Source organism: Canis lupus, chromosome 14, assembly GCF_048164855.1.
Source record: "Canis lupus baileyi chromosome 14, mCanLup2.hap1, whole genome shotgun sequence".
Taxonomy (NCBI): Eukaryota; Metazoa; Chordata; class Mammalia; order Carnivora; family Canidae; genus Canis; species Canis lupus.
The window spans coordinates 3,992,993-4,017,515 of record NC_132851.1 but is presented as its reverse complement, the minus strand read 5'-3'; the positions used below and the strand labels follow the sequence as shown (position 1 = coordinate 4,017,515).

Below are 24,523 nucleotides of genomic sequence, written 5' to 3'. Positions count from 1 at the left end.
TTAAATTCAGAAATATCCATAAAACATGAAGGTAATAAAAATGTTTTATCTGAACATTTTTCAGATAAAAATTAGAGAATTCATTGCAAGGAGACCTGCATACCAAGAAATGCTGTAGGATACTCTTCAGACTGAAGAGACCTCAGGTGAAATTTGGATCCTGAATTAAGAAGGAATGAATACCAAAATGGTAGATGTATTGATAAATAGATTTCGTCCTCTGAAAAGATTTTGTAAGCATTAAGAAAAGAATTTACAGAAGGCTTGGTAGATGGGACTAAATACAAATTTTCACCCTCTTCAAAATATTACAAAATTAGAGGGCAAATGTTAGTAAATATTGAATGTTTAAAATCAAAGAGGAACATTAGTGTTCTAGTGTGAAAATGGACCGAAAATATGAACAGATAAATAATTGAAGAAATAAAGAACAGTGTGAACAAATGTTTGATTTATTTACTAATCAAATAAATGGAAATTGAACTACTTACTGTTTTTTGCCACTCTGAAAAAGCTATTGAAATAATGTAGAATGTTGGTAAAGAATTCAGGGAAATAAGCACCTTTCTGACTGGTGGGAGTACAAATTGAAACAAAACGGTTTGGTAGTTTATTTCAAGAGCTTATTTTAGAAGTCCATACCATCTAGATAGTAAGAATTCATACACCAAAATGTAGCTTATTTAAATAGAGATTGTGGGTGAAAAAGAGATCATGATTCAACAACTGGTGTTGAGGTAACTGACTAGCTATTTAGATAACATCAAATTTTGATCTCACCTATTCCTAACATTAAAATGAATTGAAATGGATGAAAGATTTAAGCAAAAAGATAAACTATAGAAGTAACAGAAAGAAACATAAGAGAATTTTTAAAATATACTCTTGGAGTAAGCAAGATTCTTCCAAGACAGGTATAGAGCCCAAGACTCATAAAGAGAAAGATAAGTGATTTTGAACTCATTAAGAAAATTTGAAATACCTGTATTGGAAAATTGCCATACAATCAAGAACAATTTTTTAAAGTTTTGACACATAAAAGCAAGTGTTCTCTATATATAAATAAGTTTACACATCAGTAAGGAAAATACCAACAGTGGGATATGAGCATGTGGTTAGGCCACAGAAAGTGAAATACAAATGACTTGTAAACATGTGAGAAATACTAAAAATATCATTGCCACCAAAGCAAATATCCCTCTTTGTCTCCTGGTCTCACATATAATACCAAATATATAGCTATTTAAATTAAAAAGCTTTTTATTCCTTATTTTCTCCCAACTTTACAACCTAAATATATATTGCTACGAAGCAGCTTAATAGCCTGTTATGCTTTTTAATACAGAATACAATATTTAAAATAGAAAGTTTTGTTTATCTTCTTTGTTGACTCTTTCCCTTGAATGTAAGATAGCGCAGGCTTCGCTAGCAACCAAAATTAGTGACCACTAGATGGGGCTCTGTTTATTTCCTCCTCACTTAAAAACAAACAAAAAATGACTTTGTATTTGACTGTTCTTTTCAACAATGCTAGTCATGTTGTTCCGTGCTACTTTTATTACATGCAAGTTTTTAGAGATGCTGAACATCTGGGTGTCAGACATTGAAAAGAAAAAAATTGAAATTAGAAGTTGTAGATACTTTTTGCTCTTATACTTAATCTTTAGACCATCAACACAAAATCGTTGGATTTTCTCTATATTTTAACCTTCTGAGAAGTAACAGAAGAAACCTAATTTTAGCTGAATAACAGAGGCAAAAACAGATCAAGAGTATAATGCAATTTTCTCTTGGGAAGTGATTGTCTGTAAACTTTTTTTGCCCAGCCTTCTGCATTTCCAGAATACTCTCTCATTCATTTTAAATCATTTAGCATGTGGGTGACAGTTGGGTGCTATCGAAGTGTTTGCGGTTAGGAGATGTTTACAATTGGGAGAAATCTTAAATCTATAGTTCTTGAGGTGACATGGTGTCAAGATACTTAACATGTTTTTTTTTTTCTCCTATAGCACTCCTGGGATAAAGGTTCTTATCTTTTCACAGTGTAAAAAGCTGAATATAGTAAGATTGTATTCCTTAATAAGGATTGCACAGTGATAGCAAACCAAAAGTAAAAATATAAACAGAATCGTCTCAGTTCCTCATTTCCACTTATGTGTGTTCTACATCATAATTTAACCAGAGTTTATTGGGAATCTGCTATAAATTACACATTGTTAGGCACCAGGATACAAAGTTTGTCTTATATTTCATCTCAGCTAACATTTAATATAGTGCTGTTTTGTTAGGTATTTAGCACATGTCAGCTTCACTTTGTTCCCCTAATATCTGTCTGTATGGTATCATCCATATTTTGTAGTTAGAGATAAAGACTCAGTGATATTCTTTATACAGGGATTTTGTAACTTAATGTAGCTAAACCAGGTCTTGACTCCCAAATTCTCCTCTTTTTTTTTTTTTTTTTTTTACATCCAGTATTGGATTTCTTTTTTTATTTGCCCCTCCAGATCCTCTCTTACCCCTTCTCTGCCTTGCTCTGAGCCCCAGAGGTAGTTGACTTGAACTGCCTCATTTGGTCTCCTTTGTTGGACTTAAGCAGTGTGAGGCATTGGCAGGGTATTGGAGAGCGACAGAGAGAAGCTGGATGTTATTCTTCCAGTTGCTATTGCACAACTTCTCTTCAGTAATTGCTCCCTCCTGCCCCTTCATTCCAAAGGGTGGCAGTGGGTTCCTGAGTACTTTGCCATCCCTGTTTGGTTCCTTTAACCCTGCCCACACTTTTTAAAATGTGCCCCTCAGTTACCTCTTTGAGAATACTTTGGTTTTTGCCAGGACCCTGACTGACACATACCACTTTTCTTAAACAATAGATATAGTACTATTTGTATGGATTTGAGCTTTCTGACTGTTCTTGTCTATCCTGTGTTTATAAATTGAGTGTTTAAAATCTGGTACATATTTTCATTTAAAACAGTATTGTAATTGTTGATCAGATGCTTCAACTAGAATGCTCAATTTCTGTAATTTTTACAAAGTATTAAAAATAGTGTGTCAAATTAGATGTATTTAATGAGTCAGCACAAAGTTACCAGCACTTTTACTAAATTTTTAGTCTACAAAGTTTTGACACATGTTAGTAGAAATACCTTTGTTTTTGGCCATTCCTATTTCATAATTCCTTAAATATTCTCAAGAGGTAGAAAAAAGTAGGGGCACCTCAGTTAAGCAAGCATCCAACTCTTGATCTCGGCTCATGTCATGATGTCAAGGTTGTGAGATTGAGCCCCGTGGCTGGTACTGCACTGACTGCACTGGGTGTGAAGGCTGCTTTAAGATTCTCTTTCTCTCTCTCTTCCCCCCTTCCTCCCCCTCCTCCCCCCAAAAAAGGTAGAAAAAGGTAAGAACCAAGAGATCTTGATGTTAAGGGATATGAACACTGAACTGAAGGTTAACACTGAAGGTTAGATGAGCAGATGTGAGTCTGTCCTTCTCAATACTAGACTTAAGTGCTGTTCTTCAGTTGAAGTCCATTGAAGGTCAGGAATTGGGCTCCTTTGCCAGCAATAAAACTAATTTCCCTAACCATTTTCTTTAGGGGCATGAGTGTGTAGCAGCAATTTGCAGTCTTGGTTACTTGTTGGAGTTATGCTAGACTGAGAAAGAGGGAAAGGAGAGACCTTTCTCATAGCTTAATTAACAAGTGACTAGAATACGTTGTGACATTGGTGTGACAATGATTATGATTGTAGATACTTAGTTGAAAATACATACTTTAGGATCTACTTGTGTTTTATTCTTTTCTATTTCAGTAACTAAACTCTTCTAGTATCTCTAATTACATCCCTGCTTTTATTTTGGGCATTCCCACTAAACCAATGACCATAACATTATGGAGCCCAACTGTCTTTTCAACCCTCATTACTTTATATTATCAATGCATTACAGCCTGACAAATCCTTGTGCTAGGACATCAGTTTATTTTTTATTTTTTTAATAATAAATTTATTTTTTTATTGGTGTTCAATTTGCCAACATACAGAATAACACCAACACCCAGTGCTCATCCCGTCAAGTGCCCCCCTCAGTGCCCATCACCCATTGCCCTCCTCCCCTTCCACCACCCCTAGTTCGTTTCCCAGAGTTAGGAGTCTTTATGTTCTGTCTCCCTTTCTGATATTTCCCACACATTTCTTCTCCCTTCCCTTCTATTCTTATATTCCCCAAATGAATGAGAACATATAATGTTTGTCCTTCTCCAATTGACTTACTTCACTCAGCATAATACCCTTCAGTTCCATCCACGTTGAAGCAAATGGTGGGTATTTGTCATTTCTAATGGCTGAGTAATATTCCATTGTATACATAAACCACATCTTCTTTATCCATTCATCTTTCGATGGACACCGAGGCTCCTTCCACAGTTTGGCTATTGTGGACATTGCTGCTCTAAACATCGGGGTGCAAGTGTCCCGGCGTTTCATTGCATCTGTATCTTTGGGGTAAATCCCCAACAGTGCAATTGCTGGGTCGTAGGGCAGGTCTATTTTTAACTGTTTGAGGAACCTCCACACAGTTTTCCAGAGTGGCTGCACCAGTTCACATTCCCACCAACAGTGTAAGAGGGTTCCCTTTTCTCCGCATCCTCTCCAACATTTGTGGTTTCCTGCCTTGTTAATTTTCCCCAATCTCACTGGTGTGAGGTGGTATCTCATTGTGGTTTTGATTTGTATTTCCCTGATGGCAAGTGATGCAGAGCATTTTCTCATGTGCGTGTTGGCCATGTCTATGTCTTCCTCTGTGAGATTTCTCTTCATGTCTTTTGCCCATTTCATGATTGGATTGTTTGTTTCTATGGTGTTGAGTTTAATAAGTTCTTTATAGATCTTGGAAACTAGCCCTTTATCTGATAGGTCACTTGCAAATATCTTCTCCCATTCTGTAGGTTATCTTTTAGTTTTGTTGACTGTATCCTTTGCTGTGCAAAAGCTTCTTATCTTGATGAAGTCCCAATAGTTAATTTTTGCTTTTGTTTCTTTTGCCTTCATGGATGTATCTTGCAAGAAGTTACTGTGGCCGAGTTCAAAAAGGGTGTTGCCTATGTTCTCCTCTAGGATTTTGATGGAATCTTGTAGGACATCAGTTTAAAGAGCTTCCAAGATTGGGGATTATTAGAAATTGGAGATAATTCAAATTATGTCACTAGTACATTTACTGCCTTTTATCATCTCTTCCTTCTCTGAAATGGTGTGTACTATTCTATCATATAAATATCTAAGCTTTTGTGTATAATATCTTAATACAGTGGACTGATACTTCTCTTTGTTAACCTATTATGAACTAATTGGACCTTTAAAAAAATTGAAGGCAGCCCCCGTGGCGCAGCAGTTTGGTGGCGCAGCAGTTTGGCGCCGCTTGCAGCCTGGGATGTGATCCTGGAGACCCGGGATCGAGTCCCACATCGGGCTCCCTGCATGGAGCCTGCTTCTCCCTCTGCCTGTGTCTCTGCCTCTCTCGGTGTCTATGAATAAATAAATAAAATCTTTAAAAAATAAAAAAATAAAATAAAAATTGAGTACATATGTTCCTAGGAGGTATGACAGTGGAATAACAAGACTGATACTTTCTTGTGGCTAAGGAATAGTATCACTTCAGTAACAGTGTGTCATTTTAAGAAATACTCATTTGGCATTTGTTCATTATGTTTTATGTTCATGACACCATCTTGGCTCTATTGTATTAAATCACAAATATTCAAGTTCTACCTTAAAAACCTTATTTAAAAATTAAAGATAATTGGGAAAAAAGTGAACAAAATGAAGTTTCATCTGAGTTATAAAAGTTGAGTATAGTTTGGTTAGGAGGAGAGAAAAGGAGTGGCATTTCAGACAGGAGGAATGGCTGGAGTGAGATAATGGAGTTGAAGGATAGTTAAGACCAGCCCTAGATGATGTGCAAGATGTGATTGTCTTATTTTCTGAGATAATTTTTGAAATGTTGATAGTGACTAGAGAAGTTGTTTCATGAAGATAACTGTAGGCAGATGATGGTACTGAGGCTGAGGTATCAGAACACCTGAATTTGACTCCCAATCATTTACTAACCTCGCAATATTTACTCTCTCTGAACTTCAGCTTTCCTATCAAATAAGATTAATAATACCTATTTTAGAGTAGTGAGGTTTGAATTAAGGCACAGATAAAAAGGACTTCTAAACTCTAATATATAGTGGTATTATTATATGCAATATATTTTCCATTCTTTTTCCAACCTGTAGCCCAGACATTTATTTATTTTTATTTTTATTTTTTTCAGACATTTGTTTTAAAACTCAAATAGTAGGGGCAGCCCAGGTGGCTCAGCAGTTTAGTGCAGCCTTCAGCCCAGGGCCTGATCCTGGAGACCGGGAATCGAGTCCCCACATCAGGCTCCCTGTATGGAGCCTGCTTCTTCCTCTGCCTGTGTCTCTGCCTCTCTCTCTCTGTGTCTCTCATGAATAAATAAATAAAATCTTAAAAAAAAAAAAACCCTCAAATAATATTTTTATCTTAATGGTGTGAACATTTCTGAGGCAGAACATAATACAAATTCATATAGTTGATAATTGATAGTTTACTTCAAAAAAGTTGAGTTCAGAAAGAATAGTACTATATTAAATCATGCAAATAATAGATTTTTATTTTTCACTGGAGAATGAAGTCAACTTTTTCTAAAAATAAGTTCCTGAATCATTGAAAGTTTTTTTTTTTAATTTCACACGTTTTGTCATCTGTTCAAATTGGCAGAATTTCTGTAGTACTTTTTTTTTAAGCAGTTTAGGATGTAGTCTTAGAAATCCTAAGTTAGCCAAAGTTCCCTTGATTGAGACATTCCTAATACTCTTCAGTTACATGCCTTATAGATAGTTCCATGGATTATTTCTGCAGAAGGATAGTCATTAAATTATGTGGATTTTTAAGTCTTTCATCAAACCTATGCCATAGGTTATGAGATACCTCACCGTAATCCTTTTAGGTTGACAATGACTAATAAGCTGAGTTGTTTTTGTTGGAACTTTTATTTTTTGTACCTAGAGTAATGAAAAACAAGGAGCCTTGTTTCAGAGGCAAAGCCCATGTAGTTTTTTTAAGTGAGAGTGTTTTAAGTCTCCTTAGTATTAGTGGTTCTTAATCAGAGTCTGCCACTAAATGACTGACCTAAATATAAAACACACAAACTCTGGAACCCATCCTTATTTTGATTGGTTAGCTTTAGGGCAAAATATGTTTCTTGTTAATTGTGGGGTTCAATTAGTTTTTGTTTTTTTAACTCTAGTAGATGCTTATGATACAGTTTTAAACTCTGCAGAAGGCAGAAAGTCAATACTAGATTGTATTCCTCAAGGTAGCCATTGTCAATGATTTAACATTTTTCCTGAAATTGCATATGTATATGTAATCCTGAGTAGATATGTTTTTTTCCATAAATGCCTTCATACACACTATTTTGCAGTTATTTTCTCAGCATTATGTAGAGAGTGCTTTCCATATCATTACACATACATTGTGGTTGGTTTAATTATTTTTACCAGTCCCCTGTTAGACACTTAGTTATTTTCAGGTTGTGTGTGGGTTTTTTGGTCTTGTTTGTTTCCATCAACTAAGCTGTAGTGAATTTCCTTGCACATTGTCTTTGCACACCTGTGTCCTTATATTTTCTGAAGGATAAGTTTTACACGTAGAATTGCTGGCTAAAGAATATTTCCATTTTGGGGTACCTGGGTGGCTCAGTGGTTGACTGTCTGCCTTGGGCTTAGGTCGTGATCCTGGGGTCCTGGGATTGAGTCCTACATCAGGCTCCCCTCATGGAGCCTGCTTTTCTCTTAGCCTATGTGTCTGCCTCTCAGTGTTTCTCATGAATGAATAAATAAAATCATTAAAAAAATTTCCATTTTATATTTAATAGATAATGCCAAATTGGTTTCCCCAAATAATGCTGATTTATACTCCCAACAGTATATAAGATGTATATTTCGGTACACTCTCACCAACCCTTCACAATCTTTGCAATCTAATGTGCACAAAGAGGGTGTATAATGTTTGAATTTTCATTTCTTTAGTTGTGATTGTTGTTAAAAACTGTATCCCTGTTAAAAACTGTATCCTATCTTTCTCACTTTTGTAATTCTTTTCTCCATTGTCCTTGTATCTTATGTGTGAAAGCTGTTTGTATAGTAGGGAAATCTGTTCATTGTTATACATGTTTTTATAATTTATCATTGTCTTTCTGTGTTATAGGTTTGGTGGTTTTTTTTTTTTTTTTTTTTTTAAGATTTTATTTATTCATGAGAAACAGAGAGAGAGAGGCAGAGAGAGAAGCAGGCTTCTTGCAGGGATCCCGATGCAGGACTTGATCCCCTGAGATCATGTCCTGAACCAAAGGCAGACACTGAACCACTGATCCACCCAGGTGCCCCAGTGTGTTATTTTTTACAGTATAGAAATATTAAAGTTTTAGTTTTCAGATTTATCTTTACTTTGAGGCATATTTGTATATATGCACAATGTTTTAGGAGTATTTCCTAAATAGGATGTCACAGTTTGCCCATGTTATCCTACTTTAAGTATTAAGAGTACTTCTAGGGATCCCTGGGTGGCGCAGTGGTTTAGCGCCTGCCTTTGGCCCAGGGCACGATCCTGGAGACCCGGGATCAAATCCCATGTCGGGCTCCTGGTGCATGGAGCCTGCTTATGTCTCTGCCTCTCTCTCTCTCTCTCTCTCTCTCTCTCTCTGTGACTATCATAAATAAATAAAAATTAAAAAAAAAAAAAAAAGAGTACTTCTAGAGGAGCCTGGGTGGCTCAGTTGGTGGAGCATCTGACTCTTGATTTTGGCTCAGGTCATGGGAATCAAGCCCCATGTCAGGCGCTGTGCTCAGCTGGGAGTCTGCTTGAGATTCTTTCTCCCTTTCCTTCTGTCCCTCACCCCCACCTCTGGGCATGTGTGCATGATCTCTCTCTCTCTCTTTAATCCTTTTTTTTTTTTTTTTTTTTTAACGTACTTCACTCTCACAGGGTTCTCCTTTGGAGGAAAAAAAAATATATGGTGATCTTAAAGTGTGTAGTTTGAAAAATTTCCCAGGTGATACTGTCAAAGTACCATTGGTTTACTACTTTAAGTGACAAATTCTTTTTTTTTTTTAAAGATTTTATTTATTTATTTATGAGAGACACAGAAAGAGGCAGAGACATAGGCAGAGGGAGGAGAAGCAGGCTCCATGCAGGAGCCCGATGTGGGACTCGATACTGAGACTCTGGATCACGGCCTGAGCTGAAGGCAGACGCTCAACTGCTGAGCCACCCAGGTGTCCCGACAAATTCTTATGATAAGTTCCCCAAAATAGATTCCCTCTGTAGTTCCCGTCTATGATAAATATATTGCACTGTGGAGTAAAGAAGCTATTTTAAGTTGCAAGATAAAATAAAAACATGGAAGAAAATATGCAGAAAATTTTAGTAAAACCTACTGTTACACCCTATATTTTCCTCAGACTTAACAGACTGTTGCAAATAATGGGAAAATATAAACTGATGTTTACCTGAGTGAAATGTTTTCTAGATTTTGTTTGGGAAATCAATATGACTTTCTCAAGGATATGTGTAGATACCAGCTCAAGAAGCTTTTTTGTGTGTGTGTGTGTGTGTGATATAACAATCATTCAGTAAAGTGTATTAAACGTGAGTTTGTAGGTCAGCGATTTATCACAAAATGAACATACCTTTGTAACTACTACATATGTCCAAGTGCCCTTTGTGCATCCCCACAAAAGGTAGCTATACTTCTTACTTCTATCATCATAGATTAGTTCTGCCTGGTTTTAACTTTATTTAAATAGAGTTATACATACAGTGTGCCGTCTTCTGTGTGAGATTCATTCTTGTTTTGTGTGAAGCAGTATTTTGTTTATTTTCATTGATTTCTAGTATACTAGAATGTGAATTTATACAATTCTATTGTTGGAAGAGTGTGGGTTGCATCTAGTATTTTGGTTTGTTAGGCCTAATGCTGCTATTAATATTGTTATGTATCTCTTTTGGTGCATGTATGCATTCATTTCTCTTAGCAGTTACTTCTAGTAGTGTAATTGGGTGATGGAGTATCTATGTGTTCAAATTTGGTAAATACTGTTAAACAAAGTAGTCGTGTCATTTTATGCTCTGACCAGCAATCCATATCTTTGTTAATATCTAGAAATATCGGTCTGAATTTTAGGCATCCTGCTGGGTGTGTGTCTCAACAAGGCTTTAATGTATACCCCTCTGATGACAAATATTATTGAGCACTTTTTCATATCCTTTGTTAAGTGCCTGTTAAATCCTTTGCCCATTTTTCTTTTTGATTGTTTTGTCTTACTGATTTGTTAGTGTTCTTTCCGTATTCTGGGTACTTGGTCCTTTATTAGTTAGTAATATGTGGCAAATGTATTGTTCCACTCCCTTAATACTGTCTGGTGAGTTTATTATACTCCAATTTGTCAGTCTTTTCTTTTATGGTTAGTACTTTTGTATATTTAAGAAATCTTTCACAGAAATATTCTCTTCTTTTGACTTCTGGAAGCTTCATGATTTTATTTTTCATACATAAATCTGTGAACCAGTTGGAATTGATTTTTATGCATGAGGTGAGCAGCTTTAGGTTAAGTTCCTTTTCTCAGATGGTAACCAGTTAAATAATATTATGTTGTTTGTTTTGTTTTTGAAAAAGCCATTCTTCATGCTCAGTAATATCACCTTTGACCTAACTCAAGTATCTGCATATATGTGGGACTTTTTTCTGGACTGTATCCTGCTCCACGTCTTTGTATCCAGCCTTGTGATATATCATTATGTTGTATGAATTCCTGTAACTTGACAAGTCATCACATCTGTCAAAGTAAGAGCTCACACACACTTTGCTCTTACGATTGTATAAGCTATACTTAATAATCCTTCATATTTGCATGTATATTTTATTGTCAGTTAAAAAGAACTCTTAAAAGCAGCAGGGAATCATTGAGATCTCAGTGAAAATGATCAAAATTTTTTATGAGATTTTAATAAGGTCAGCTCAAATCTAGAGTTTTTTTAAATTAAGATTAAGGAATATCCTTGTTTTAGTGCTCACTGTATATATACTCTTACATTCTCATATAGACTAAGTAAATTGGTCTTATTAAAAAAAAACCACCTAATTAAAGAACATACTGGTTTGAAGTTGCATAGTAAGGTTTAAGTTTATTTTAAAAACATGCAGACTAAGAATACAATAAAATGATCTTGGTGTTGTGTTTTGTTTTTCAGACCATCTATGATAATAGTCTTCTGTGAGTCAAGCTTTTTCAAGAATTCTCTGAAAGAACCAAGTAGGATTCTCTTACATCATGGCTTAATCTGAATGCAAGAGCAAGAAATAGGTTTTACCTCTAAATATAATGAAGGGCTGTGTATAAACACGGATCCTGACTCCATTCTAATGAGCATTTTAGACATGAGTTTACATCGGCAAATGGGTTCAGATCGTGATCTTCAGTCTTCTGCTTCATCTGTAAGCTTGCCTTCAGTGAAAAAGGCACCCAAAAAAAGAAGAATTTCAATAGGCTCTCTGTTTCGGAGGAAAAAGGATAACAAACGTAAATCCAGGGAGCTAAATGGCGGGGTGGATGGAATTGCAAGCATTGAAAGTATACATTCTGAAATGTGTACTGATAAGAACTCCATTTTCTCTACAAATACCTCTTCTGACAATGGATTAACTTCTATCAGCAAACAAATTGGAGACTTTATAGAGTGCCCTTTGTGCCTTTTGCGGCATTCTAAAGACAGATTTCCTGAGATAATGACTTGTCATCATAGATCTTGTGTGGATTGCTTACGACAATATCTAAGGATAGAAATTTCTGAAAGTAGAGTTAATATCAGTTGCCCAGAATGTACTGAACGGTTTAATCCCCATGATATTCGCTTGATATTAAGTGATGATGTCTTGATGGAAAAATATGAAGAATTTATGCTTAGACGGTGGCTTGTTGCAGATCCTGATTGTAGGTGGTGTCCAGCTCCAGACTGTGGGTAAGATTTTGTTTGGTTTTTCTTGAGTTAATATTTTTTCTGTGGATAGAAAAAGAACTAGCTATTAGAAGAAAAATCTTAACGTGTCAGGTGATTCAGTCATCATTCATTCGGTAGACAAACATACATTGAGTGCATACTACATGCCAGGCACAGTGTTAGATACTAATGGCAAGAATATTATCTTATTCATTTCTATATTGTGTCTCATCACATACTCACTTAAGGACATTTTCGCAAGAAAAAGTAAGATGGTAGAGAACAGGATCTAGTTGTGGGCAAAACTGATTTTCCCTATTCATTTGGAAAATTGTTATTTTGGTGTAGCAGATGAAATGATTAGGGGTTTGTTTGGTTTTGGTTTTGAAGGGTTTTGGTTGTATAAACTCAGATGACCTTTTCAAAAGACCCCTTAATGTGTACCACACAGTATCATGTGTACATGTTGGTATGACCTAAGTATTGCTAAGTCTCCAGATTTAAAATAATTTTGCTTATGTATTTGATTATTATGTTAACAGCATCTTTTGTTTGTAGAGCATTTGCTGTGTAGGGTTGTCATAACTAGGAATAAACAGTCCTATGCTTTTCAAGAATAAGAAAAGCTGAATGTTATTTAGCATACTATTAGAGGCTATGTATAAATAAGACTTGGGGAAAACCCACAACTTCCAAGATTAACTGGATATAATCAGAAACAAGGATGGAATATGACGTAATTTCTCAGATGAAGTTTCAGGATTCATTGTCTGAATCAAATCTATTATTAAAAGCTTGTTGAGTAGCAAATTTTCAGATTGTATCTGGTTTATGTTCTTTAATTTTATGTGAGAAAATTAATAATATGTTTCCAGCCCTTGCAAATCCCAGTTTTCCCAGGTATAACTAGCACTTACCTATCCACCAAAGATTTCAGTGTAAATAAAGCATTTAAAAATATTAACTGATTATTTAACATTTTTATGAATTCATTAGTTGTGTGAAGGACTCAGAAATACTATTCATTATCACGTTTGAACTGTGTTCTCAATGCATGGAGCTTATACTAGAACATAAATAATAAAAAACTCTCAAGATGATGAGAAGAAAATGGGGATAATGAGCAATACCTTTAAATAACTTGAATAGGAGACAGTATTCTGTAAGAACAGCTTGGGTACAGTTGTATCACTCTTTGTCCCATGGACCCTTGTACATTTTCACTGGTGCAAGCGTACACACAGGAAATTTTATATTAACACTTCTTGCAAATCATTATAGCAAATATTCCTTTAGTGGGAGTTCAGATAGTGAGGAATATGCCTATATATTGTGTTTTGTCTGGAGAAAGAGTGTGGTTTTTTATCTTTATGGAACCCCAGGATAAAAAGTGCTTCACAAGTTCCTTCAAGCATTTAATAGTTTTGAAAAAAAGTTTGAAAATGATGGAATGAATTAAAAGGCTTAAGTGTCGTAACCTATGGCCCTGAAAATAAATAATGAGAAAATAAATCCTGGGCACAAATATTCTGGTCACTAAATATTTTCTTGAACTGTGTTGATTGCTCATGTGGTCCTAATGGGTATCAACTGTATCAGCCTAATAGAACACAGTAGCTGACACGGACTCTTGTTTGTATAAGAACTTGATTTTAGGGGAAATCTAATAAGCCAACTGGGAAAGGATTGATTTTTCAATGTACAGAATTGTGAACAGTAGTTATTGGAAGGGAAAAAAATTAGGTTTTCCTTACGCATAACACACCAAAACAAAACAGATTATAAAGGAAAGTTTTATAAATGGAAAAAACTAAACGAAAATAGATGTGTAAGATTAGCTCACCTACTGCCATATTCTTAAAATTGAATACACACTGCCCTGTAACTTAGAAGATCCACTCCTTGTGAAATACCTTGAAGAAACAAACTCTTGTGTGCCAGGAGACATCTAGTTAGGAGACAATGTTTAAGAATATTCATAATAGGGGCACCTAAGTGGCACATCCAACTCTTGGTTTCAGCTCATGTAGTGATCTCAGTGTCCTGCGATCAAGCCCTGGCTCTTCTCTGCTCTTAATGGGAAGTGTGCTTGAGATTGTCTCTCCCTCTCATGCTGCCCTTCCCGCTCATGCAGTCTCTCTCTCTAAAATAAATAAATGTTTTTTTTAAAAAAAGTTCATAATAGCAAACAAGGAAAAAATATTCATTAATAGTAAGATGGATGAATATATTTAGTTTCATGGTTACTTATTGAAAGGAGGATGTGAACTTGAAGGAGCAATCAAGGGGCTTCTAAAGCCACTGATAAATGAGGTAAAACCATAGGTTCTGACTTGCTGGAGATAGTTTCAGTTTATGCTTATGGTGCTGCTGTAATTTTTAATAGCTTTACCCTTCTCACGTGTTCCAGTTTAGGTTGTTAATTATATGATCACCTTACTGATACTTTTCTTAGTTTGTGTGGTAGATACAGGGGTATTTGTTCATAAATCTTTTTTGTATATGTGACATTTTTCAGTAAAATTTAAAAATGTTTCAGAAAGTCATACTTTGGGTTATTTTTGCCTATTTTCTTCTTATTGAGACTTTATTGTTAAAAAGTAAAATGGTTTAGGGCACCTGGGTGGCTTGATGGGTTAAGCATCTGACTTGATTTCTGCTAAGGTCATAATCTGAGGATCATGGGATTGAGCCCTGCACTGGGCTCTGTACTTGTATGGAGTCTGCTTGTCCCTCTCCCTCTGCTCCTCCCCTGGCGCGCGTGCTCGCTCGCTCTCTCTCTCTCAAAAAATAAAATCTTTAAAAAGAAAAAAGTGAAATGGCTTAATACTCTAAATATTTTGGAGACTATAACTTAAAGGTTAACTCAAGTATAAAATGTTATAATAGAAACACCTACAGATCCTGTTATTATTGAAAATAACCACTTGATTGTTTAACAAAGAATTAGCCTTGATTAATTTGACTATAAATTAACTGTTGGTTTGGTTTGCGGTTGTCAGTAGTCTTACCCACAAAGGACAAAACATGTTAACATACTTTTATTTATGTATTTGATTTATATTGTCTCTCTAGATTAAGAGCATCTTTTATATACTTGATTACATTGTAGGCTTTATGGTTGCATTATGTAGAAACCGTCATCCAGTAACGTAATTTTTTTTTTTTTTTAAGATTTTCTTTATTTATTTGACAGAGCGAGAGAGCTCTAGCACAAGCCTGGGGAGCGGCAGGCAGAGGGAGAGGGAGAAGCAGGCTCCCCGCTGAGCAGAGAGCTTGACATGGGGCTAAATTCCAGGACCCTGGGATCATGACCTGAGCCAAAGGCAGTCGCTTAACCAATTGAGCCACCAGGCAACCCAGTAATATAAAATTTATATGTGTATATGTGTACTTTGAAAATATGGAATACTACATATGCCTTCATTAAAGGTTTAAATTTTACTTAGCATGAGCACATACAGACCTGATTTTGAAACTCTGTCCTATCATTGTTATAAGGATTGGGATAGATCTAGTAATTTTATTACTAGCATAATTCCTAGCACACAGCAAATTTTTTACAACTCTCATTTATCATTCCTTGTGTCCATTTCTTAAGTTTCAATCAAATATTTAATGCACCTGTATGCCAGGTACTGGAAATTTAATGAGGAACAGAAGACAAAACTCTCTGCCCTCTTGGAACTTATTAAAATCTTTGGATCCATAGAAAGACATTTTTCATTTAGAATTCATTTATTATTTAAATCTGACATAAGTAATATTGGTAAATATCTGATTGTTTGGCAGTGGGTAATAAAAATACTTAGCCAGTTAGAATCATTGGCATGTATGTAGTATTTAAGCCGTTTTGTTGTACAACACACTTGGAAGGCTTTTTTCTAGAAATGCTGTATGTGAAATGAATTTTTTCTTTTGTATTTGATACTTATCAATATGACCATTTTCTGTGTCTGACACTAATTTTACTTAAACATGTAGTTTAATACACTTTGAGAAATGTTGCTCTTAGCTTAGAGTAGAAAGAAAAGGATTTCTGACTTAATATTCTTTCCACTCTCTTGAAGGCCACGACAAATTAAGCTTTTTTAAAAGGCAGTATGTTGAAAAAAAAAAAAAAAAAGGCAGTATGTTGGAAAAGTCCTCTTGAGAAGGAGCCCAACCTGTGTGCTATGATTTAACCAGGGTGAAGTTAACTAGACTGCTTCTAAAACATGCAGTTTACACAGGTTCAGAGAAGAATCTGGCTGTGGCTAGGGAGAAGTGTTGGAGTGAGAGACACATAGGAAGGAAAGTATAGAACCTGTCTTGAGTAAAAATACCTGATTACCTTCTACCCAGGAAGCCCACTTTATACATTGTAGGCAGATAGCAAAAAAGTGGGCATTTAATTTTTATCATCACTTGTTTCAATTGGCCAGGCCACCATTCTACCAGCACACATTATCCTTGTTATCTCATGTGAGTGTTTCTGACTTTGCTGGGGAGCTTTGAATATATAAAAACATTTATTATACAAGAATAATGTCTGTGAGCCTCTCAAGGGCAAAAAAGAAAAAAGTATTTGATTTTTCTTTGTAACTGCTGGTTAACCTCATGTTCAATAGAGTTGTTGAATGAATCAATCTGATTGTATGCCACTAACATAAGTCATATATCTTAGAAACTGTCAAGCCATTTTATTTTACTTTTTTTTCTCAGTACGCCATTTTAAAGTAATGTGATCTTTTTAAAGCAGTGTAATCAGGTTTGTATAGTGTCAAACTGGCTGACATTTAAGTGACTCTAATAATTTATTAAGGTGGAGGACACTATTCATAATGGATTTTTTAAAAAATGGGTCCATAGGCTTACAAACTAAATAATATATATTTTAAAAATATAGTTAATCTCTGTATAACTCTTATTTCCATCCTACAAAGAAGGGTTTTAGCCATAACTTGACCATCTATTGACATGCTGGAATGTTTTGTGTAGGCTGACCTTTTAGAAATTTTATATAGAAAACAGATCCAACCTTTGGTTTTCTCCAGAGGAAACAAATACATGTGACTTAGAAAACAGCAGGTTTTGTGTATAGGGAGCCATAAAGAGTAAACTGTGGGGCAGCCCAGGTGGCTCAGCGGTTTAGCGCCGCCTTCAGCCCAGGGCCTGATCCTGGAGTCCCGGGATCAAGTCCCACATCAGGCTCCCCTGTGTGGAGCCTGCTTCTCCCTCTGTCTGTGTCTCTGTCTCTCTCTCTCTCTTCTCTCTCTCTCTGTCTCTCATGAATAAATAAAATCTTTAAAAATAAGTATTTTTTAAAAAAGAGTAAACTGTGTTTCAGGGAATTTGCAATTCGTAACTAGTGATAAATTGTATTTGTTAGATATTCCTAAAAGTATTCTGAGAGTTTGAGTTTAGGGTTTGAAGATAGCTTGAGCTGAGAGTTTCTTCTTTGTAGTTTATTCTTCCTAACCATAAAATTGATCTAGATATATTTTAATGCTGTGTAATTTAGTATATACTGCTGTTACACCAGGCATTGTTAATTGATACTAAAATTTTTGGTAGTTTTAAGGGAATCAATAAAAATAACATTCCCTAAAACCCTCATTCAGAACCAGGTTGATATGACAAGAGACATGTCCGCTTTCTCTTACTGATTAGTTTACTAAAGAATGTGGCTTTAGATATGCAGGCAGAATGGCTTGCTGACACTGTCCCTAAATGAGACTGACTTCTCCAAATAGTCTAGGCAATTCTCGATAACTGTAGGCCTCACCTGTAGCATGTAGTGGAAAGCACTGAAGAAGGCATCCTCTGTAAGAAGCAGCTCCTGAAAGAGGGAACAGGAGGTGAGCCTCACATATCTAGACCTCCCAAACATTTTAAGCGAGTGAATCCTTTTCCATCAAATAATAGTAACTTCTAGCAAGTAGAAACATAAGCCTATTGATTTTGATACAAAATTTGACTTTCCTCCGTAACTGGATCAAATGGTTTGGGTATTTGTGATTATATTTTCTTTGTTCTCTAAAAGTTGTGTTAAAGCTTTACTTTTTGGGGGGAAAAAAGTAGCTTTGACTCCTGGGTAATCTTTCTTCATTCTTTTTTTCTCATTTTTTAATTAAAATTTTTATTGGGGAGTGGTATGTCTTTCTTAGGATTGGATTTCATGTTAGATATAGTTTGACCTTTTTACTTGTTCCTTCATAAGGAATTTGCTGTAGACCCTAGCTGGTATCTCTCCTTCCTCTGTTACCAGTAGTGTAATTTGTAGAACTTTACTACTATGAAACTCTCCCAGGAAATAGACGTTATGGTGAAATGAATTCTGAAAATAATGCATACTATAAAATGATCATTGGTATGTTAAAAATTCTTTTAGAAAATCCTATAATTAAAAAAAAATGAAAAAGTACTTTAGTTTTGCTTAGCATTCTTGTAACTTGACCATTGAGTACTTTCTTAGTATAGACATCCTTTTGGCAATCCAGTGAACAGAAAATATTTCTGGAAGGACTGCCTATTTCAGTCCTTATGTCTTATAAATCTTAACCACTTTCTTCCTGTCCCTCCACTCCACTAAATAGGTAGGTTTAAACAGTTTTAAGTAGATAGAAATGGAAAAATAGAGATGGAAAGTAAGACTTGAGTTAAATAATGGATCTTAAAAGGACGTGGAGCCATCTCTTAAACCAAGATTTTGTTACTGTTCAAGCCAAAAATGTTAGGTTAGCTAGTATTACTCAGTTATCTCTGACCTGCTGAGTGTTCTTTTCCCATATAACACTTAATGCACCAGCACAGAGAGACTCCTGAAATTTTTCTTTAGAGGGAGCATTTTATATTTAATTTAGTTTTACCATTTGCTTTCTATTTGACAGCTGTTTTCCAATGGAAAATGTTTGGCCCACACACAATGAAAATCATCTTCAAAAGGCCTAACATTCTGTTTTCAAAATACATGAATGCAAGTTAGTTATATTATAGAATAGAATATGCCTAGCAAAGTTATTAGGATTGAATGTTTATGAACATAAACATTTACATAGCACTCAATAACTGTTAGCATAAGGAAAAACTGATAGACAAACCCTCTTTCCCCTGCCTTTTTCTCTCTCCACAACATACACACACAGTTTTATTTAAATATCACAACTCTTTTTGTTGTTATATCCTAATTTCTGTGATGCATCAAACCTACATTTATTTTCAACAAATGCTAAATGACCAGATGTTAAATTAATATTCCTCTGAGGCCAAAGTCAAATATCACTAATTAAGGTGTGATGAACTTATAGGATACAAAAGTAATTGTAAAATATTATTCTAAGAAGTATTTTAAAAATAATTTTAAAAAAAATCAAATGTTAAATACTTGGTGTTGCCATGCAGGAATGCTAGTCTATATGTCAGCTTTTTAGTTTACTCCAAATAATTATACTGCATATTTTTAAAATTCCAAGTAAGTATTCCCTATTTATAAGTTATTCTCTACAAGCTTAAGTCCCTAGACTCAACTGTAAGGAATTTTTATCTTAAAGCAATAAGTGAAGCTCTTTTGAAGTTTGATTATTGAGAATAAAATATGTTTTGAGACCTCAGGTTTTTCTCCATACCCTTTCATCTTTTCATGGATATTGTACCAGGTTGTGGAAATTCTTTTGTCATGAGATTTTAAAATGGCAAAGTTGACATTTTGCTTTTCATTCTTGTCAAAATGTGAAGAATTTCCTAATAGGACTTTTTCTTAAAAGACTCACAGCTTAAAATCATTAATTAAAAATTAAGTCAATTCTAAGATGAAATCAGAGAGGGAGACAAACCATAAGAGACTTTTAATCATAGGAAACAACCCGAGGGTCGCTGGAAGGGCGGTGGATGGGGGGGGGGGGTAGAGTAACTGGGTGATGGCCTTAAGGAGGGCACGTGATGTAATGAGTGAGCACTGGTATTGTATAAGACTGATGAAGCACTGAGCTCTACCTCTGAAATTAATAATACATTATATGCTAATTGGCTGACTTTAAAAATTTTTTAAAAGGAAAAAATTAAGTCCTTTTTTAAGTTTTGTTTAGTGATATGGTAATATACTAAACAACCTTCTGTAAAGGTTAGAATCATGACATAATGTAATTTTTAAGGTTATTTCTACCTTGTATATTTTTATTAAATATGTATTCAGAAAATCTGTATTATTCTTAAATTTAGTTATAGCTCTCTCAATGTTCATAGTAAGTGTAAATCTATGTCCCTGTTGAATGTTTTGAAAGTTTGTATCTAAATTTGGCTTTCACAGTTCTCACTAATAATTGCTGCATTTTATTCTTCCAACACAGTGCACATTTATACTTCAGTTTTCCAGTAAAGTTTCACCATATAAAGCAGTAAGATATTTATTCTGTATCTAGAATGCCTACCAATGTTTATTTTTTTAAGATTTATTTCAGAGAGAGAGAGAGTGTGTCAAACAGACTCCACAGTGAGCCCAGAGCCCAGCAAACCCAATGCAGGGCTCTATCTCATGTCCCTGAAATGACCTGAGCCAAAACTGACAATCGGACACTTGACTGCTCCACTCAGGCACCCTCCATATGTTATTTATGTTGATATAGAAAGGATAGTAACTTTATGTCATATGGTCATATGACAGGTACAGGTACAGAGGTACTAGCACTGTTATTGAAATGATGAATTGCTTGTTTGGCATTCTAAAGATTAAGGCTAAAGCTGAAGCTGATTTTGGCTGAACACTAAGCCAAACTTTGTTGAATGCCTGTTTTATGTTTTGGGAAGACTTACTTGTAGGGAGATTATGCAATTTACATGAAACTATACAGAGAATAAGTGGTAGAAGTGGAATTTTGACCAGGTTGCCTAAACTTTTCTTCTGCCTTAATAAATTGTGACTGACCTTAAAAAATAGTTGATCTTAGCATCATTGTCCCCTGCACACAAACAGATTTCCCCTCTTCTTCCCTCCTTCCTTCCTTCAAGAAAAGCTAGGATAGAAAAGAGTTTTAGAAGATAGTATCATTTCCTTTTCAGTGAAATTACTATTTTAAAGACTGTTTAGGATTATAATTTGATAGAAAATGGAAGTGTAGAGTTTTTGAGGACTTTTTTTTTTTATTGATAACTGTAGTAAATAAGCCCTCAGGGAAAGTAAACGTTCCTAAATAACCCTTTGTTGATATATAATTTGCCTTTAATTTAATCATGCTTGAACATATTTGTGATAGCGGTGGTAATTGGAGAATTGGTCTATGAAAAATAAAATGGAATTAAAGATGTAAAATTTAAGTTTAAAAGATACTAAGGGAGCAACAGGGCTAAAAGTGGAGGAACTTCCTGACTTAAAATTTTATAATTTTACAGATTATCTTAAAATTTAATAAAAATATCAGTTACAGTTACTATTTAAATTTTATTGCCAATAACAAGAGGAACCCTGAAAGCTCACCTAAATTTCCAGGCAAAAGGAAATGTTTGATACTTATAAAAGCTTCTTGTACATAGATAAGACTTATTTGTGTCTCTTTCAAAGAAGATCAGGGCAGCCTGGGTGGCTCAGTGGTTTAGTGCTGCCTTCAGCCCAGGGCATTATCCTGGGGATAACGTGGGGAGCCCCACGTCGGGTTTCCTGCATGGAGCCTGCTTCTCCCTCTTCCTATGCCTCTACCACCCCCCTCCCCGCATGAATAAATAAATAAAATATTTTTTTTAAAAAAGGATCATAGTCCCCTAGACATTTATTAATTATAAGTTTTATTTATCACAAAATTTTATTAATTTATCACAAAAGTTATGAATTTTTTGCCGTTAACTAATAGGGGTAGTTGATTCACAGTGATATTTTTAAGTAGGTAATGTTTTAATCTTTGTGATTTTAAAAGTAATAGGTAATTATAAAAATCAGAAATGTATAAATATATAAAGAAGAGAATTAGAACTCTAGTACCAGCAAAAGTACTATTAAGATTTTTGGTGTAAATCCTTTCTAGTTTTTTCTGGCTGCACATAATACTAATTTAGTATATAAAATTGGGATTAGGTTATCTATACAGTTCGGCATCTTAGTTAAAAATTGAAAGTTAAAAGTTGAACATTGAACCTTGTTTAGCCATTTATGTGTCTTCATTTGTGAATTACTCATTTTTTCCCCATTTTTATATTGATGAGATAGTATTAGGGTTTATGACCATTTGCTCACGCATAAATAGAAAACTTTTTCAGGAATGCATTTAAGTTGGATAATTGTTTTACTTAATATCTTTTATGTACCATTTTAAATCATTTTTCTTATTCTTCGAAGATATGCTGTGATAGCATTTGGATGTGCTAGCTGTCCAAAATTAACTTGTGGGCGAGAAGGCTGTGGAACAGAGTTTTGCTACCATTGTAAACAGATTTGGCACCCCAATCAGACCTGTGATGCTGCTCGACAAGAGAGAGCCCAGAGTTTACGTCTGAGAACTATACGTTCTTCATCCATTAGTTATAGTCAGGAATCTGGAGCAGCAGGTATTTATGTCTAACTTTTTCTAATAAAATATTTGACATATACAGAGCACTATAGTTATCTTAATAAAAAAATGCAGTATTCACTTCCTGTTACTACCTTTTCTCCCTTTAGCTTTCAGAAGTGCTTAATGTGTTATTATTATTTCTGTCCCAAAAGTACTCGTCATTTACTATGGAAGAGAAAATGGTATTGAGGTTGGAAAGATTTTATTGTTTAAAAAAAAAAAAAGAAAAGAAAAGGGAAGTGCCATGGTGATTTATATAATTGATAGCTGAGGATAGTCTGAACTATTGTTCATAAAGGTATGTTATGCAAAGCGTAGCAAAGATTTTTAATAAAATCATCTTTTATTTACAGATGTCTCATCTAATTCCAGGATCAAGGATTTACAATCATATCTTAGAGGGACACTAAGAATTTTGTGTCTTTGGCTAGGAATTTTTAAATTACCTGAGGATCTATATGTGAACAATATATGCATCTCCTAAATGTCAAAAATTAAAAAGTTCTGAATCTCTTAATATTCTTTGAATAAAAATTGAAAAATGTTTCCTATTTATAGAATTTCATTGTTTATTGGGATTTCAGTCATTTTTAGAAAAATGCTTTTCTCACTGATTATAAAATGGAAAAACTTGAAAAATACAGAAATTTGTCAAGAAAATAATTTACATTCCTACACAGTATATTGAAATAGTCATGTACTTTATGCTATTAAGGTCTTATTCAATAGAATCAAATTTAAAATTAAATAAACTTCAACATTTAATACTTTATACAATGTACACAGATTTTCTTGCTTATTTGCTCATTGACTTGTTTCTGTTGCTTTTTCTGAAGAGTTGAGGTGGAACTGAAAAGTATTAATAATAATTTGTAAGTATGGGTCCAGAAGCAATTCAGAGGAGACCTGATATACCTAAACCCTGTAGAGTCAACTGTAGCCATGGAGTGGTCCACTTGGAAATGATATCCCTCTTCTCTGTGTGGGCATGGATATTTATTACCAGACATACGTAATGAGTAGGAGCCTGGACTCTGGAATCAGTCTGTCTGGATTTAAATCCTAGCTTTTCCACTAATTCTGTGTGAGCGAGTTGTCTTATCTGTAAAATGAAGATACTAATATGTTTCTGTAAGATTGAAACTTTTCTTGACACATAGTAGGTGTTCTGACTATTTGAGGTAAAGAAACTAGAAAAAAGTCACCTGCTAGAGATTTGCATTTATTAATTTTAAAATAAGCATCATAATGTAGTCATCAAATGAATGTTGATCTTTCTCACAATATTCACTGTGGGAGATGTTATGTTTATTTCAGCACTGCTAACTTGGAATGCTTTATTGGTCATAACCTTTAGATCCCAATACAGCTGCTTAGATTATCTTAATGTCAATTTGATTTCTGGAAATGACCAAAAGTTCTTTTGGAGCTAAGTCTAACAAGTAGAATATCATACCAAGTTGAATCACTGGTTTAGGGTGGATCCAAAGTAAGATGTCACTATATGATCGAGAGTGATTTTTTTTTTTTTATAATAAGTAGCTTTGAAAGCAGTTCTGAAAGAAGAACTTCTCAAATGATTTGAGCCAAATAGTAGAATTGTTGGAATAAATATAGCCTTCCAAGGTGATTATTTTAAAAACTTCATTTGGAATTTTTCCATGTTCAAAAATCTTTTAATTCTGAAAACTTAAAGTACATGCATTTTTATCTCCAATGCTCTAAAAATCAAAGCTCTCAGAACAAATGCTTGTATTAGAGTATTTTTTGATGTAATCTCTAAAAAACTTGAACTTGGCTACTCATTGACTTGTGGGGAAAAAAAAAACAAAAGGGAACTACCATCTAAAATGATTTTGTTTATTCCCCTTGTTCCAGATATCTTGGTATTTTTTGTCTCCTGCTATCACGATACAGTGAAAAATTGGCTGCACTTGTAATAAT

At 34.6% G+C, this 24,523-nt stretch overlaps 1 protein-coding gene and 1 long non-coding RNA gene across 3 annotated transcripts in view; one reads left to right on the top strand and one right to left on the bottom strand.

Moving 5' to 3' along the window:
* RNF19A (ring finger protein 19A, RBR E3 ubiquitin protein ligase) overlaps positions 1-24,523 on the top strand; it is a 52,559-nt gene that overhangs the window by 13,437 nt on the left and 14,599 nt on the right. Inside the window, exons 2-4 of one of the 2 annotated variants that reach the window (XM_072774035.1) lie at positions 10,741-10,908; positions 11,316-12,083; positions 22,366-22,574. In XM_072774035.1, the coding sequence (XP_072630136.1) occupies positions 11,410-12,083; positions 22,366-22,574 (883 nt within the window). In that variant the 5' untranslated portion in view covers positions 10,741-10,908; positions 11,316-11,409. The remainder of the gene's footprint in view (positions 1-10,740; positions 10,909-11,315; positions 12,084-22,365; positions 22,575-24,523) is intronic. The other variant, XM_072774034.1, reaches the window with a different exon arrangement.
* Positions 11,361-21,054, bottom strand: LOC140603616 (uncharacterized). Its single transcript, XR_012006527.1, has 3 exons — positions 20,965-21,054; positions 17,830-17,883; positions 11,361-12,122 (listed from the first exon to the last, which is right to left on the bottom strand). It is a non-coding gene; the product is annotated as an uncharacterized lncRNA (long non-coding RNA).